Here is a 17,358-nt window from a genome sequence, read left to right as displayed (position 1 = left end):
AGAGCCAGGGTTGGGGATGAAGGAGATGAAATGAATACCACCAAAACCATTTGGCAGAGAATGTGAAAAGAATGAGTTGTCCAAAGGAAAATTGGGGTATTATCAAAAGAAGGGGTCAATAAAGGCTAGAAGAAGACAACAAATGTTCTTTGTAAAGAGCTTTAAAATCTTTATAGAGCCAGAATCCCATAATTGTTTCACAAACAAACTCCTTTTTTATTTTCCTGAATCCTGAGACTGCCAGGCAAGAAGGACTTTGTCAAGGTGAAATGAGGAGTGACTATAGACCTTGGGGTAGAGCTGGAGTGGCAGCTTTGTCTTTGACAAGTCAGACTTGAAATCCAGTATGGGATCATGGTGGCTAATTGAGGGTCATTGATCAGAGCCAGGCCTTTTTGTTCCACAGTGAAAGATGGAGGTCTAGAGAGGTTGATTTGCTCAGGGTGACAGTTTGTTATTGGCAGGACTCCATTTGAAACACAACTTCCTCATGCATATGTCACTTATGGTACTTCTTCAGCTACCATGAAGTAAATGTATACCAAATACTTGAAGGACATGCATATTAAAAATTTTTGTGGTAAATTATGATCATCTTGATTTTAGAATGATTGATTGAACCATCCAACATTCATATATGTGTGTGTGTGTGTATATACACACACACATACACACACAATATATGTAAATAAACACATACACACACAGCATTATTTTTCAAATGTTTTGAAAGAAAGCTGAAACTATTTTTGGTTAAATGAAATTTTATTATTTTAGTTTTGTCTTGATTCCAAGATTCTGCAATAGTGTGACATTCATTAAATAATAAATGTATTGTATGTTTCAATGTGTGGTAACAGCAAAGAATGACTTCATAGACCACTTGATCTGTTCTATTGTGGTTTATGATGCCATCTGGATTCTTTGGTGGAATTATTTTCATCTAAATCACTGTAAACTTCTATTTCATTTTCACAAATGTCAAGCCAGATATATTTGTGGCTTTTAGCAGTGGTGCAATTCTGGAACATACTTTGAAAGTTATTAGTTGTCATATACTATTAGTATTTAACTCAGTATTTCACATAATTTCAGACAAACTAGCATCCTGAAGAAAAAAGCATTTCTCCACTTTATATTTTTATTCAGCAGAATCTACTTTTCTTGTTTATCTTGCCACTATACATTTGGTTGTACATCAGTCAAATATGTGCAGGGAGTATCGGGAGGCCCTGTGGGCATATAGAATACTGTAAGACATGGCTCCTACCCCTCCTTAATAGGAAACTAAGATATATTGCCAGGATGTCCTCACTAGGATATATCTTTTTCTTTATGATGGTGAGAGAGAAAGTCCTACTTATTTGTCCATTTGTATGAAAAAGACTGGATAATGTTCAAAATATGAATACATGTTTAGTATATACACATTTAACTGCAAAGAAAGAAAGGACTCAATTAATGCATCTTTTCTAGGAGTATGTGAACCCAGTTGGCTGCAAGAAATAATAAAACCCCAGAACTTGAAAGAAGGAACTTGGGGCCTAAGGTTCAATAGAAAAGTCTGAAGATTTCCAAGGTCCTATGGTCTTATTCTGGTTTTTCTTCCAAAAGGCTCTGGGAATAGGGCTGGGGGCTGGGAGGTCATTGGTAACAATTTAGATGGGGTTGGTAGACCAAACCTACACAACAGAACAGGACACAAAAGCCAAACAGAAGGAGACAGAGAACCTAGTTCCCCTAGAACCAGGGGAAGAAAAAACAAACTCTATGGCTGTGTGTTTGTAAATGTATAGAGTAGGTGAGTTTAAAAACAAAGAAAGGGGGCTGGGAATGTGGCTCAGGCAGTAGCGCGCTCCTCTGGCATGCGTGCGGCCCAGGTTCGATCCTCAGCACCACATACCAACAAAGATGTTGTGTCCGCCGAGAACTAAAAAATAAATATTAAAAAAAAAATTCTCTCTCTCTCTCTCTCTCTCTCTCTCTCTCTCTCTCTCTTTCCTCTCTCACTCTCTCTTAAAAAAAATAAAATAAAATAAAAACAAAGAAAGGTAATGAGCCAGAATGGGTAGTGGGTTATGTGTTGGAGCAATAGGATCTGAGGAGTAAACTCCATAGGAAGCTGGTACAGCTCCTCAAGGATTGGGTAAGGTGTACATCTCAGAGAAACAAGAAGCATCTGTAGAAGTTGAGTCAGTAGCACATTTCAGGACATGTAGAAAGGAAGACCTGGGTTGAGATCCTGGCTCTGTTACCTTGATAGCATCCACATTTCTCATATGTGAAGTGGGCATTTTGGATGAGTTGGTCTCTTGTAACCCTGAGATACAATGAGATTCAGAGCCAGCACCTTCTTCATTGCCATCCCCCAGCATGGACCATGGACTTAACTTCTAGAAATGTTAATGATAGTCATTATCTATTCAGCAAATATTCATGGAGTACTCATGATGTGGAAAGCACCAGTCTGGATCCTGGGATGAACAAGATGAAATCCTTCTCTCATGGAGCTTCCATTCTTGGAAAGGAGGCAGGATACACACATAAAAGAACAGATTAATTCAATGTACTGATAATTGCCCTGAAGACCATAAAATAAGACAGTGTGGTGGAGAGTGACCATGTATTGGGGGAGAATGTCTCCCCTCTGAGAAGACAATGTTTAAATGAGAGTTGATTTGTAGGGAGAAACTAGCTGTGAGACTATCTGGGGACAAAGCAGACTGATTAGAATGAACAGAAAAGGCCATCAGCAAGGAAAGTGTTTGATGCGTTGAAAGAACAGACAGAAGAACAGTCTGGCTCCAGGGAGTAAACCAGGAGGGATTAGAGAGGCATCAGATTATATGGACCTTGAGAGTAATAAGGAATTTGAACTTTATCCCAAATGCAATGGCAAGTCTTTGGAAGGTTTTAAGCAGGAAAATGAAGGGATCTGCTTTACATTATAAAAAGATAGCTCTGGCAATTTTATAGAGATTAAATTGTAATAGAATGAGAGAGAAGCAAAGAGTCTGTTGTAGTAGTTAAGAAGAGAGATGGTGGTGACATGAACCATGGGAGTAGTAGAGATGCTTGGAACAGTGGATAGCTATGGAATGTGTGTGGAGGTTTTAGAAGAAGAAAACAGGGACAACCCGCTCTCTACCTTTCTCTCTGCCAACTCCAACATAAATCTTCATTTCTCTGTGGGAAATCTGATAGATCCAATTCTTCATTTGTTGATTTATGTCCTGAGAGTATGATAGTTCATTTTCAAGTCACTGTAGAAAAGCCTAGTGGATAGGAGAAAGCAAATAAAAAGTATATCTTTCTTAGCCCTAGTAGAATAGATTGAGAGAGCCAGTTTAGCAGCCCACAGTGTCCTTCAAAGGAAATATTTCTTTCCTGGGTCTCTAATAATCCAGGAAAAGACTACCCTACTTGGGCCATATGGCCATTCCCAAATCAAACAGTGGTTCTGGAAGTCAATCAGGGTGATTGTGGTAAAATGATGGCTACAGCTTCTTTTATGTACTACATTCCTTTACAGAACATTAAGGAGGGTCAGGAACAGTCCCCTCAAGGAACAAGTATAGACTAACAAAACAATATGTCTATAAAGATGCCTTTCATTTGGATTTCTCCAGATACCACAACCCCCAGGGAATTCCTGACCAAGGGTCATAGCCAGACCTGAATTGTGGCTCTCTGAACCTCTTGTCTCATTCCTTTGTCTTCAAAAGAACTTTTGTTAAGACCAAAATACAAGCCTACTATTAATAGTTTTTTTTTCCTCACTGACTTCTTTATATATGTGATTATTTTGTAAAACTCTCTCAAGATTTTGCCAAGCCAGGTTCTCAGCACTTCCTTTAGGGGTTACAGGTCATCAGACACTCAGGACCCACCTCTATGGGTCAAACATGGAAGAAGAGTTAATAATTTAAATGGACTACTGGGTGGTAACTGTATGCAAATAGATGGCTGGGTGGTTAGGCGTCATTTGGGGTGTGGCCTTTGGAACTATACCTGTCCCTGGCCCCTTGCTTTCTCTTTCTCTGCTTCCTGGCTGCTATGAGCTGAGCAGCTTTCCTCCACCATGCCCTTCCACCATGATGTTTCTGCCCTGGATCCTGTTGACCATAGACCCAACCTCTGAAACCATGAACCAAAATAAACTTTTCTTCCTCTAAGTTGTTCTTGTTACAGTTGTTTTGGTGACAGTAACAAAAAGCTGATTAACACAAAGAACAATCTCTTTTTGGTAGGATTTCCAAATACCTGATTGATTATTAGATTAATAAAAAATAATGTGAGGAAGATCTATATGGAATTTGGAGGTGGAGACTTCTCTAGTATAGAACTGCAAGCCAGAGAGTGACACCATATGGACTCTCCTGTTCCCATGGCAGTTGTGTTTACCTCACTGTTAAGACTTTCAGCTTGACTTCATCCCAGCTACCACCGAAACTCCTCTTCCTGTCCTTTAATGCAGAGTTTCCCATCCCATTGACTCTTTTTTAAAAACATTTTTATACATTTATTTGTTCATTTTTATTGGTGCTGAGTATTTTAAACCCAGTATCTTAAATGTGCCTGGCAAGTACTGTACCATTGAACCACAACCACAGCCCCCCCACCATTGACTCTTCATACTGTTCTGAATAAATACCTTTCCCGCTGACTTAGAAAAAGCTACTCATTGCCCTCCCCTGTAGATACTTCTGAGAACAGAATGAGACACTGTTAATTATACTGAGACTACAGGTATTAACAGGCCACCTCTGCACACTGAGTGATCACTGTAAACATGTGGTCACTGATCCAGTTAGATTTTGCACACAAGTGGAACCAAGACACCTCTCTCCAGCTAAGCATCTGGTCTGGAAGTTGGAATGTCAGGTCCCTTGCCTGGTGCAACCAGAAGTCAAGAGAGGCCATAAAACTTGAGTTACTAGTCTTACTGTCTTACCCTCATGCCTCAGTTTATGTCTCAGAGATCACTTAGTTCCCATCTAGAAATGCCTCCTCTAGTTTCCATTCTTCTGAGAATGAGTTGAAACTTCCCAAACCTACTTTCATCACTTTTTCAGGCTGCCTATGGGGGGATGAGATGTAGACTCTTTGATGTCCAGGTCTAGGGAAGCTGTCTTCAGCCCCAGACACACTTGCCTTACCAAGCCTGGGTGTACTCTTCCTTGAAGCCAAGATGAAATCAGAGGAACGAGACTCAAACTGATCACCTTTCAGTTCCCATGGGACACTGTTCACATATAATCCAGAAATATTGTTCATTACTTCTTTATGAAATTTTAAAATTATACACCTTTTTTTAAAAAATTAAAGGAACATGATAAATACTTTTGGTTTTTTGAAGGAAATATTACAGATATTGAGCTTAGGCCACAAAAAGTTAGATGGAAGTAACATAAAATACTTACAATAAGATCCTACTGGTTTATTTTTTTTCTTATAGGGATTATTTTTATTATAATAATCATAATAACAGGGCATCTTATTGGATTCAAATGTATTTTGTAATCTAGGTCTGAAATCCTAAAAACATTGAAGACTAGAGAAGATTTTTTTTTGAATTTTTCACAAGCTTATTTAATAGCAAAAACTATTTTATCTTTTTTGAAGCTTATGGTCTACCTTACTCAGTATAGCTGTTCATATTTTACTGCAGAAATATTATTATTTGATTATTTCTGCAAACTCCAGAGGAGGACATTATATGTGATATATATACCATGTTACCTGTCCACACTCTTCTGACCCAAAAAGTTTCCGAAAAGGACTTTTGGCTCTGAAGAATTACTCAGCCTGCCAATTAATAGTCCCCACACATTAAGTAAACACAAACCTCAAATAAGTCTGCCTCTACTTTCTTACTGCTGCCTATATCATCCATAGTTTGAAGACTATCAGAATTAGCTTTTAGTTCAGTATTGAATACCATAAGTCTTTGGAAAGAAGAAACAACATTGATTGATAATGATTGGTAAGTAAATAAAAATAGTAAGTTAAAAAATTGAGCCCAGATTCCCCATTCTCTATTGATACACTACAGAAAGAGGAGAACGTATCTTTTGTCATCATACAAAGAAATAGAGTTGTTACATGTGCAGTCCATTTTCACTTAGTGGCTGAATATTTAAGAACTATACTCATTCCCTCATTCCCTCTTTGAGCATGTCAGAATCCTCCAATTTCACACATTTTTCTGATTGGAAAAAAAAAAACACTTAAGACTACTAGTTTTCCTTATGTATTTTCCACTACTGTAGAGAAAGGCTTTTTTGTTTCTTTCTCAAGGAACATCTTGTTCCTCAAGACCAAAGGGGGAGGGAGTATTATTAAATATTTGGTTCTTTACTCTCTGACTTAACTGTGTGGAAGCCAGGCTCTAAGAAAGTCCTCATTGATTTCTCCCTTTCCAGTATCACACCCTTTGTAGGTTCCTTTTCATATAGAATAGGTTTGGCCTGGGTAACTATTCGGATTTTGCAGAAGTGACAAAGTATGACATAAAATTGGGTCATAAAAGACATTGTGGTTTCTGCCTGGCCCTCTCTTGGAACATACACTTTTTGGAAGTTTGCACTTGTGTAATGAGAACACTTGAATAGCACTATTAGAAGATCTATGTGACAAGGAACTAAGGCCACCAGTCAACTACTAGCACTAAATTGTCAGACAACAACCAAGCCATTTTGGAAGTGGATTCTCCAGCCCCAGTCAAGCACTCAAATGTTTGTAATCCCAGAGAACAACTTGATTTCAAGTTCATGAGATATTCCAAGCCCAAGTTACTCAGCCAAACCATTCCTGGATTCCTAAACCACAGAAAGAGGGGGGTGGGTTGTTGTTTTAAGTTGCAAAGTTTTGGGACAATATGTTAGTCAATAATAGATAACCAAACACCTGGAACTTTGATACAAGGAAAATGTGTTGATTTCTCTATGAAAATAATAATACATTCTTATGAATTTCAAATATATATATATATATATATATATATATATATATATATATATATATAAAATGATCCAGCAAATGAAAATATCCTGTAATATCTTCTTCATAGTTTATGGCACATAGTTCCAGATTTTCTTCATGCAAATGCTAATATATATGTGTATGCCTGTGTATACAAATACATGTGTATAAAAGTATGCATGAATGTTTTGTTAAGACAGTGGATCACAGTGAACATACTTTCCTACAACTTGTACTATTCACTTACTTTGATAATGTCCACATAAGTACATGTAGATCTATATCATTTATTAATATATTTTCATATTTTATTGTACTGACTTCTCCATTCCCTATTGGAGAATATTTGGTCTGTTTTAAATTTCCACAAATATAAATAAAGAGATAGTGAATGGACATATGTGGGCTCTATTTCTGGAAGCAGAAATGCTGGATCAAAAATAAACAGATTTAGGGGCTGGGATTGTGGCTCAATGATAGAGCGCTTGCCTAGCACGTGTGAGGCACTAGTTCGATCCTCAGCACCACATAAATAAATAAATAAAATAAAGATATTATGCCCATCTACAACTAAAAAAAAAAATTAAAAAAAAGAAAAGTAAACACATTTAAAATTCTGACAAGTTCTTCCAGAATGGCCTCCCAAAAGTCGTACCAATATATTAGACCAGGGAATGTAAATGTATGTTTCCCTACACCCTCATTGATACTGAGTATCCACAATCATTGTCGAATGACAAATTGTTTTCTTTTTGTACTTTTGCCAATTTTTCATATATTTCTTATACATTTGTATTTCTTCTGTTTGAAATTATTTGTCAATCTTTTTTGTACATCTTGATATAACGCTTTCTTATATATCAATTTATAAGACCTCTTTGTATATCAGCATGTTAAACTCTTGGCCCATAATATATAATGTATAGAAAATCTCTCCATATTTACTGTTGAAACTGACACATATTTTTTTCAATTACATTTAATAACTTTTCTGTCAAAACCCAGTTAGTTGAGTGCTAGATAAAGCGCAAAATAGGCTTTGTAACTCTAATTTAAAAGTGATTAGAATGGAAATAAATAATAAAACATTTCCTGTTTCTGCAAATGTTGTTTATGTTTATCTTTGGTATCAGTAACTCAGTTGGTTTTGATTTCTACTGTTTTATTCTAGTATCCCCAATACTACATTCACCAAATTCCAAGAAGCCGGGAGGTTCAGCAGTCCTGGTTCTCCACAGTGTTCACCACCTTGCACTCCATGTGGGTCTCCTTTCCTCTGATTCTCCAAGTAAAGCCAGACTTGGTAAGCAAAACCATCACTAAGGAGAGGGAAGGTGTCTCTCCTATGGATCTTTCATTTAGATTTATTATTTTCTTAAACAGCTAACATTTATCAGTGTGCCAGGTAGTATACTGGACTTTTTACTAATATGTGCTAAAAATCATCACTTAAATGTACTTTGCTGAAAGAGGTAACAATTTTTTATCTTCCTTTTCTCCCTATGACTTCAACTCAAAAGTTGCCCTTTTGTCCTCCTTGCCTCTTGTCATAAACACTAATACAGCAAGCAGTATCTTTAACCAGTTTATGTGCCAGTTCATCTGTGGTTCCTAACCGGCTTCATGTGCTGGTCAGCAATAGTCTTTTTGTTTTTAACAAGACTCTATAGCCAGATATGGATTTAGTGGGCAGAATGTCATACATGTTCAGGTGTTCATAAGAAAGCAGTACAGAAAATCAGCAAAAAATTGATTAGTATTCACTGTATTCAGCCTTCCTTTCCTTACCTCTAAAAGTCTTAAGTTCTCTTGTGGTTTTTAAGATGAAGTTCTATTATTAAATTACAAATGTACTTCAGTAGACAATGTATATCAGTGTATTTATTATCACAGTTCTTAAATAATGCCCTCAATTCTGTTGAAGGCAGAATCCATTAACTGGCAAAGCCTGAAAGGAAACTCTTACTTACTTCCTAGATATATGAGTTCTGGCAAGGTGTGTATTATTCTCATGAATAGTTGAACAGAAATGCATTTAGCTACAGTGATTTTGAAAGATAACTATTGGTTTTGTCATTGCCTTTCATCAGTTAGATTATTGCAGGATCCCTCTTTTGGATAAGAATTTTAAAAATCTGAGTTTTCTACATGTGATTGTTTTTAAAATATATTATTTACATACAGTAAAATGCACAGCTTGACCATATCACTAGCAAAATATAGAACATTTCCATCCCCTAAAATGTTTTTTCTTGCCCCTTCCCAGTCAGTCCCTGTCCTCAAGCAACCATTGTTCTGATCTCTATCACCATAGAATAATTTTACATATATTTCCTTTTAAATTTTTGTCAGGTTTATCTCAGTCTGCAAACACATTTTTAACATGTGAAATTCAGATTACTACTGTTCCAAAAGGATTAGTTAATTTATTTCTAAAACTCAAGAGACATATGTAGGGATAACAATGGTCTTTACATTAAAACTGACAATTGCTATCATATACTATTATTGATACTTATATCACTAGAGAAGCATGGCCATTTTCATGGGCAATAGCTAGCTTGAGTGCAATAACATTGATAGAAATGGTGACAAGATGATGTCTCTGGTGAAGGCAAAGGAGCTCTATCTATCTTAAATTTTTGGTATACTCGTAGTGGAACATTTTATGGGGCATGAAATGTTTGCCTCCAGGACCACTTTGACTTTCCCTGTCCTGGGGATTGAACTCAGGGCCTTACACATGCTAGGCAAAAGCTCTGCCACTGATCTTCATCCCCAGCCCTCACTTTGGTTTTCATTTTATTTTAGTCAGTTCCCTTCTGGATCTCATTCTTCACCTTAAAATGAAGAAATTGGACTAGATATTCTCTAAATTTTCTTCTAACTTCATCTAAATTTTTATGAGAGCCATAAATTTGCTTGTAAAAAAATATTATGTTTCTGAGAAATTGGAGAAGGGGGGTAAATGTTAAGTATTTATTTTCATTTTGAAGTAACTTAATTAAAAACATTATATCAAATCTGAACATTATCCAGTCAACTCTTTTCATTTGGATGGCTTCACCAGATGAATTCTCACTTAATGAAATCCCTTTTCTAGAGAAGAAAGTTAATGATTAAGAGGTCTCTTTTTACTACACTGAAAGAACTACAGCATATAGATCTCTCCTATGTTCATCTGTAATGGACTGAATATACATGTCTCCACCAAATGCATATGTTGAAACCCTAACCCTCAAGATGATAATATTAGAAGGTGAGGCCTTTGGAAGAGCACTTCCCTCAGGAATGAGGTTAACCTCTTATAAAGGAGACACCAGAAAGTATCCTTACACCTTATACCACGTAAGGTCACAGTGAGAAGAAGGCTGTCAGTGAGGAAGTCGGCCCTCACGAGGAAATGAACCACTTTGCTTTGATCCTGGGCCTTCAAGACTCTGGAAGTATGAGAAATGAATATTTGTTTTTGGTTTTTTGGTGGGGAGGGAACCAGGGATTGAACTCAGGAGCACTCAATCACTGAGCCACACCCCCAACCCTATTTTGTATTTCATTTAGAGACAGAGTCTCACTGAGTTTCTTAGTGCCTTGCTTTTGCTGAGACTGGCTTTGAACTTGGGATCCTCCTGCCTCAGCCTCCTGAGCCGCTGGGATTACAGGTGTACGCCACCATGCCTGGCTCAAATATGACAAGCACCCAACTTGTCATATTTTATTATAGCAGCCAAGATAATAATCCTTGGATTTTTTTAATAATTTGTATCACAAAGCACCATTCCTTCTTTATTTCTTTAAAAAGGTGAAAGAAAATCCTACTCTTAGAAAGGATAGCAGCATGATGGTCTACATTATTGAAGTTGTTTGATCAACTTCTTTTTCACTGTGTGCACCTGAGTTATAAGTCTGCTGATTCAAACAACTCTGTCCCCTACTTTGTCATCCATATAATATAAATAAATGTAATTTCCTTATTGTTCCAGAGGTAATGCTGAATGATAGAAAACTTTAATTCTTTTGAAATGAAAACTTCATCTGTTATATAATAGCTCTAACATTTATTAAGTAACTAAAATGTGCTAGACCTGATACTAAACAATTTGTAAGGATGCTGTATGGGATAGGTGGGTAGTACTGCTATTTGCATTTAATGGATAAAGGAACTGACACTGTAAAACATTAAATTACTTGCTCAGAGTTTGAACCAATACATAACAGATCTGGAAACAGAGCCCAAGTCTTTCGGATTACTAAGCCTAAGACCTTAACTGGTAAACTGTCACTATTTCTGGCTCACACCTTGGAAGATGATTTTGTTCATTTAAAACAAAAAATGAATCAGTTAATAAATTACCTTATCAGTACTTTAAGCACACTCCCTGTATATAATAGGTAGTAAAAACGAAAATATGTTCTAGCAAATATTTCACAGGTAAGTATCTACTTTCAAAGTAGATGTAACAGAGACTGACCTACTTGAATAATAATAATAGTACAGATTTTAAAATTAAATGTCATGTGTTTTTGTTAAAATATACATATATATTTTACAATTCAAAATGGCTGTGAAACAAAGTGATATTAAAGAATTACTAAAGAAGTATTGCAGAATTCTATAAATGAAATTATGTAAGAGAATTAATTGAATTCAAGTTTTCCAGTTTCTTATTAAAGAAAGTCATATGTTGGGGTAAAAATGGGAGTTCATAACTCACTTGAAACTAATGTTCGAAATATGATATGTCAAGAGCTTTGTAAGGTTTTGAACAACCAATAAAAAAAATAAAAATAAAAATAAATAAAAAAAAATTAGAAAAAAGAAAGTCATATGTAAAAATCATGTGCTGTTTTTCTCTCTTAATTTACTTTTTGTATGAGATGGTAATGTAAAAATCTTATGTTATTTTTGAGGAAGAAGCATGTAAATTTGTTTATTGAGTGTATAAATCATGCTTGTTTTGTCCAAGCTAATTATGTAGAACCTGACCTAGAGAAAAATTATAAACCCTGTTTTGAAGACCTGAATCTAATCCTTGACAATTAGAATAGATGGTTTCTTCTCTATTTATAAAGTCATTAAATACATTTTGTGTGATTCTAATATTTCTTACATCGTATTTTTCAAGAAGTTTTATTTTTATAGGACTTTGATAGGCATCAGTCAATAAAAGTTACAGATTCCTAGGACTGTGCTTCAAGTTAAAGCGAGTAGTGGACCCTAAGTAGATCAGTGGTTGCTAGAGTCTGGTGCTAGGGGAGAAATTTACTTCTGAAAGATTTAAGGAATTTTTTGAAAGAGGAACTATTGTGTTGTTTATGGAAGTGGTTATTTGATGGTAAGTGGTTATCAAAATTCAAATCTGTATAATAAAAGATAAATTTTACTGAATGTAACATATCTTTTATAATTAATTTATAATTAATTTTATAATTAATAAGTATTAATTATAAAATAAAGTGGATTAAATGTGTATCATTGCCAAAAGCATCAACATTTTTCCTCCGGTAGCTTTGTATACAGCACTTAGTTATCTTTTAGTGAAAGTAACTTGATGATTCACTACTCACTTCTTACTTGACACTTAACCACTCCAGTGTTTATAGGCCTAGAGAGGTGGAACAGTACTTGAATTGAGTTAATAACATTCATCTAAAGTTTCTCACATAAAATTCAACATCCTTTTATTAAAAATATGATTCAGAGAGCATTAGTGACTGCCTAAAATCTTGTTTTTTGTTAAATGAACTGAGATACCTGGTTATTTCCACCACTATTTTTGTTTGTTCCTCGAAGCAATAGACTAACATCAGATTTTGAATGCTCTCTTATTTATTTGTAGATAAATTTGTAATTGAATTTATTATCCTCAAAGGAGTAGTATTACACGTATTTATCAAAAGCCATCTATGCTCTACTTCTTCACTTGGATGTTTAATAAGCATCTGAAACTTGGCCCATAATAGTAGGTATTTCCTTCCCTTCCCCATTTTGGTGAATCTGCTTATATCAGGAGTCCTCTTTAATTCTATATCTGTCATATTCTACTAATTACATTCAATAGAAAGTCCTGACAACCATGTCTTTGAAATTTAACCCCAGTCTGTCCTGCCTACTTCTGTCAGTTTTCACTGCCACTATCATCTGACCTTTGACCTCCAATTGCAGAGTGTTTCTAATTTATCTACCTATGGAAGGAGGCTCATTGCTCCTGATTTGCTTTAAGTGTGTCCTCCAAATTTCTTATGTTGGAAACTTAAATCCCCAAAGTCATATGTAAATGGTATTTGAGAGGTAGGACCTTTGCAAGGTAATTGGTTCATGATGCATTTGTCCTTAGGTGAATGCTTATACTGTGGTAGATTCTCTCTGGGGAATTGGGTAAGGCCTCCTGCTAGAAATGATATTTAAATTTAAACAAATTGGGCAAAGGTCAATTAGTTAGAGAATAGAAAATGGTTATTTTAAGAAAAGTGAAGGGCTGGAAATGTCACTGAGTAGTAGAGCACTTGCCTAGCATGCAAAAGGACCTAAATTCAGTCCCTATGATTACCAGATAAAATAAACAAACAAAACAGTAAGAAGAGTAAAAGACTAATAAATCCTTTAAGCAAGAGAGTCACAAAATGCACACAAAGTTCACATCTTTAGACCTTATGTTTATTAAGTGGCATTTTACATATAATATTTTATTATTAGAAACCAAGGGTATGTAAGGCCTCATAAGTAGTAAGATAGTCATTTTTACAAGGCTAAATATTAGAGTTACTTTTAAAATGGTATAATGTGCAGGTTTTTTTCTTTATAATCCCTGTAGACTTGTTTTCATTAAAATCCAAAAAAAAGTTTAAGAAAATCAATGACCACTTACACATTTTGCTGATCATCATTTAATTCATGTGGATAAATCCATCCAAAGCTCCTAGAAAAATAGTGTTTACTGAATTTTTTCTGTTTGTGAGGTACTATTCTCAGTATTTCACATATGTTAATTCATTTGATTCTCCTAACAGTCCTCTGACATAGTGCTGTCTTTATCTCCATTTTATCCATGAGGAACTCAAAGTTCAGAGAGGTCTAAGCAGTCCAGCTCACCTATCTAGTCAGTGTAGCAGAACTCCAACTTTAACTCAATTCTGCAATTCAGTTAGATAATTCAGTTATCTAACTTGCTCAGTTAAAAAGTTTATGGTTTTCAGGCTGGAGATGTGGCTCAAGTGGTAGCGCACTCGCCTGGCATGTGTGCGGCCCGGTTCGATCCTCAGCACCACATACAAACAAAGATGTTGTGTCCGCCGAAAACTAAAAAATAAATATTAAAAAATTCTCTTTCTCTCTCTCTTTAAAAAAAAGAGTGTATGGGTGTTTTTTTTTCTTTAAAATATCTGTAATGCTGCAGTCATTGAAAGGAATAAATAAAATACAGCTCATGTTCTCAAGTTTTCACCTAACTTCAGGAAAAGTGGAGTAAAAGTGAGCATGGTGGCATGTACCTGTAATCCCAGCCACTTGGGAGGCTGAGACAGGAGGATCTCAAAAGTTTGAGGCCAGCCTTAGCAACTTAGAAAGACCCTGTATCAAAATAAAATGAAAAGGGTTGAACTGCGTGTAATAGAAGGAAAAGTAGGCCCAAATCTTCACCATGACAGTTTAGGAACTGACTTGCTTAACAAGAGTCCTAAAGCGCAAGAAGTAAAATCCAGAAATCAATAAATGGAATGGAATCAAACTAAAAAACTTCTTCACAGCAAAGGAAACAATGTGAGAAGAGAGCCTACAGAGTGGGAGAAGATCTTTGCCCACTGCACTTCAGATAGAGCATTCATCTCCAGGATTTATAAAGAACTCAAAAAACTGAACACCAAAAAAACCCAAACAACCCAATCGGATAAATGGGCAAAGAAACTGAACAGACACTTCACAGAAGAAATAGGATTGATCAACAAATATATGAAAAAAAATTTCAACATCTCTAGCAATTAGAGAAATGAAAATTAAAACTACATTGAGATTTCAATTCACTCTAGTCAGAATGGCAATTATCAAGAATACAAGCAACAATAAATGTTGGTGAGGATGTGGGAAAAAAGATACATTCATACATTGCTGGTAGGATTGCAAATTGTTGCAACCACTATGTAAAGCAGTATGGAAATTCCTCAGAACATTTGGAATGGAACCACCATTTGACCCAGTTATCTCACTCCTTGGTTTATAACCAAAGGACTTAAAATCAGCATACTATAGTGACACAGCCACATCAATATTTGTAGCAGCTCAATTCACAATAGCTAAGCTATGGAACCAAACTAGATGCCCTTCAACAGATGAGTGGATAAAGAAAATGTGGCATATATACACAGTGGACTATTACTCAGCCATAAAGAAGAATGTAATTATGGCATTTACCAGTAAATGGACGGAACTGGAGGCTATCATGCTAAGTGAAATAAGCCAATCCCAAAAAACCAAAGGTTTAATGTTCTCTCTGATATGCAGATACTAATTCACAATAAAGTGGGGGGGGGCAGTAGGAAAGAAAAGAAGTATTTTGGATTAGACAAAAGGGAATGAAGGGAAGGGAGGAGGAATGGAAATAGTAAAGATAATAGAATGGGACTGGAGTTGTGGCTCAGGGGTAGAGCGCTTGTTTAGCATGTGCAAGGTGCTGGATTCTATCCTCAGTACCACATAAAAATAAATAAAAATAAAGGCATTGTGTCCAATTACAACTAAAAAAAATATTTTAAAGAAAAGATAGTAGAGTGATTCAGACATTACTATCCTATGTGCATATATGAATACACAACCAATGTAATTTTACATCATGTACAACCAGAAGAATGAGAAGTTATATCCATATATATAATGTCAAAATGCATTCTACTGTCAAGAATAACTAATTAAAACAAATTTAAAAATCTATTAAAAAATGAAAGGACTGGAGACATAACTCAGTTGTAGAGCACCCCAGCACTACAAAAAAAATTATACATATGTGTGTCTGTGTTGGTATGTATATACATACATATATACCACACATATATATATAGATAATCAAAGTACACTAAAGAAACAACAGGTAAGAGTAATTTGGCTGAAAAAAGAGGAACTATTTAAATTAAAAAAAATAGTTTTTCCATCTCTGCTGCCTACATTGGAGAACTTTTAACTTGTTGGTATATCTGAGATTGTCTTCAAAGACATGGCACACATTCCTTTTTTTTTTAAGCATTTTTAAAATTTGAAATATAGGACTCAAGAACTTGTAAAAATAGTAAATAAGTCCCATGTACCCACCACCCAGTGTCCCCTAATGATGACTTTTTATTTAATGGCAGTATAATACTGAAACCAGAAAATCAATATTAGTAAAATTAACTAAACTGTAGAACTTATTTACATTTTTATTTGATTTTCACTACTTCTAAATGCATTCTTGTGTATGTGCACTTACTAAATCTAGGAGCTTTTAAAATAAATTTCCTGGGATTTTCTATATAAACAATCTTGTCTCTATAAATAGTGATTTCCCTTTTCAACTGGTATACCATTTGTTTCCTCTTTTTTTTTTTTCAATAACTGTACTAGCTAGGACCTCTAACATTATGACAAATAAGAGTGATGATAGCATATTTCTATGCCTTGTTTCCAACTTTAGGGGAAAAGCATTTATTCTTTAGCCACTAAGTATAATGTTAGTTGTAAGTTTGCTATACATGTTCTTTAATAAGCTAAGGAGGTTTCCCTTCTGTGTTAGTGAGGGTTCTCCAGAGAAACAGGACCTGTAGGCTATAGGTATCTACATATCTATCTCTAACCCTATTGAGGTCCAAGAAGGAGAGAGTTTTAAAAAATTGCCTCACACAATTGTGGAGGCTAAGAAGTCCTAAGATCTGCAGTAAGTGAGAGGGAGACTCAGGAGAGCCAGTGCTATAAGTTCTAGTCTAAAAGCTGATAGGAGACCCATGAAGAGCTAGTTTTTCATTTCATGTGTAAAGGCAGACAGGGACTGATATCTCAGCTCTCAGCTCAACTAGTAAGGCAGAAGAATCTCTTCTTACCCGATATTTTGTCCTAGGAAGGTCTTGAATAGATTGGGTGAGGCCCACCCACATTGGGAGGGTAATCTGTTTAACTCACTCTAAATGTTCATCTCATCCAGAGATATCATCATAGACATATTCAGAATAGTTTTTGACCAAATGCTTTGGCACCCCATTACTTAGTCAAGTTGACACATAAAATTAACTCTATTTCTAATTGACTGAGATGTTTTTAATCATGAAAAAGAGTGTTGAATTTTGTCAGATGCTTTGGCATCAATTAATGCAGTGGTGATATTTTCATCTTTAGCATGTTGATATGGTAAATTA

General features: G+C 35.5%; 1 protein-coding gene across 1 annotated transcript in view; it reads left to right on the top strand.

Moving 5' to 3' along the window:
• Window positions 1-17,358, top strand: part of Alg14 (ALG14 UDP-N-acetylglucosaminyltransferase subunit) — an 86,495-nt gene that overhangs the window by 25,982 nt on the left and 43,155 nt on the right. The window contains exon 3 of the mRNA XM_013359721.4: window positions 8,156-8,287. Coding sequence (XP_013215175.1) covers window positions 8,156-8,287 — 132 coding nt within the window. The remainder of the gene's footprint in view (window positions 1-8,155; window positions 8,288-17,358) is intronic.

Source organism: Ictidomys tridecemlineatus, chromosome 11, assembly GCF_052094955.1.
Source record: "Ictidomys tridecemlineatus isolate mIctTri1 chromosome 11, mIctTri1.hap1, whole genome shotgun sequence".
Lineage (NCBI taxonomy): Eukaryota > Metazoa > Chordata > Mammalia > Rodentia > Sciuridae > Ictidomys > Ictidomys tridecemlineatus.
The sequence above is the reverse complement of the archived record's forward strand: the minus strand, read 5'-3'. Positions and strand labels throughout refer to the sequence as shown.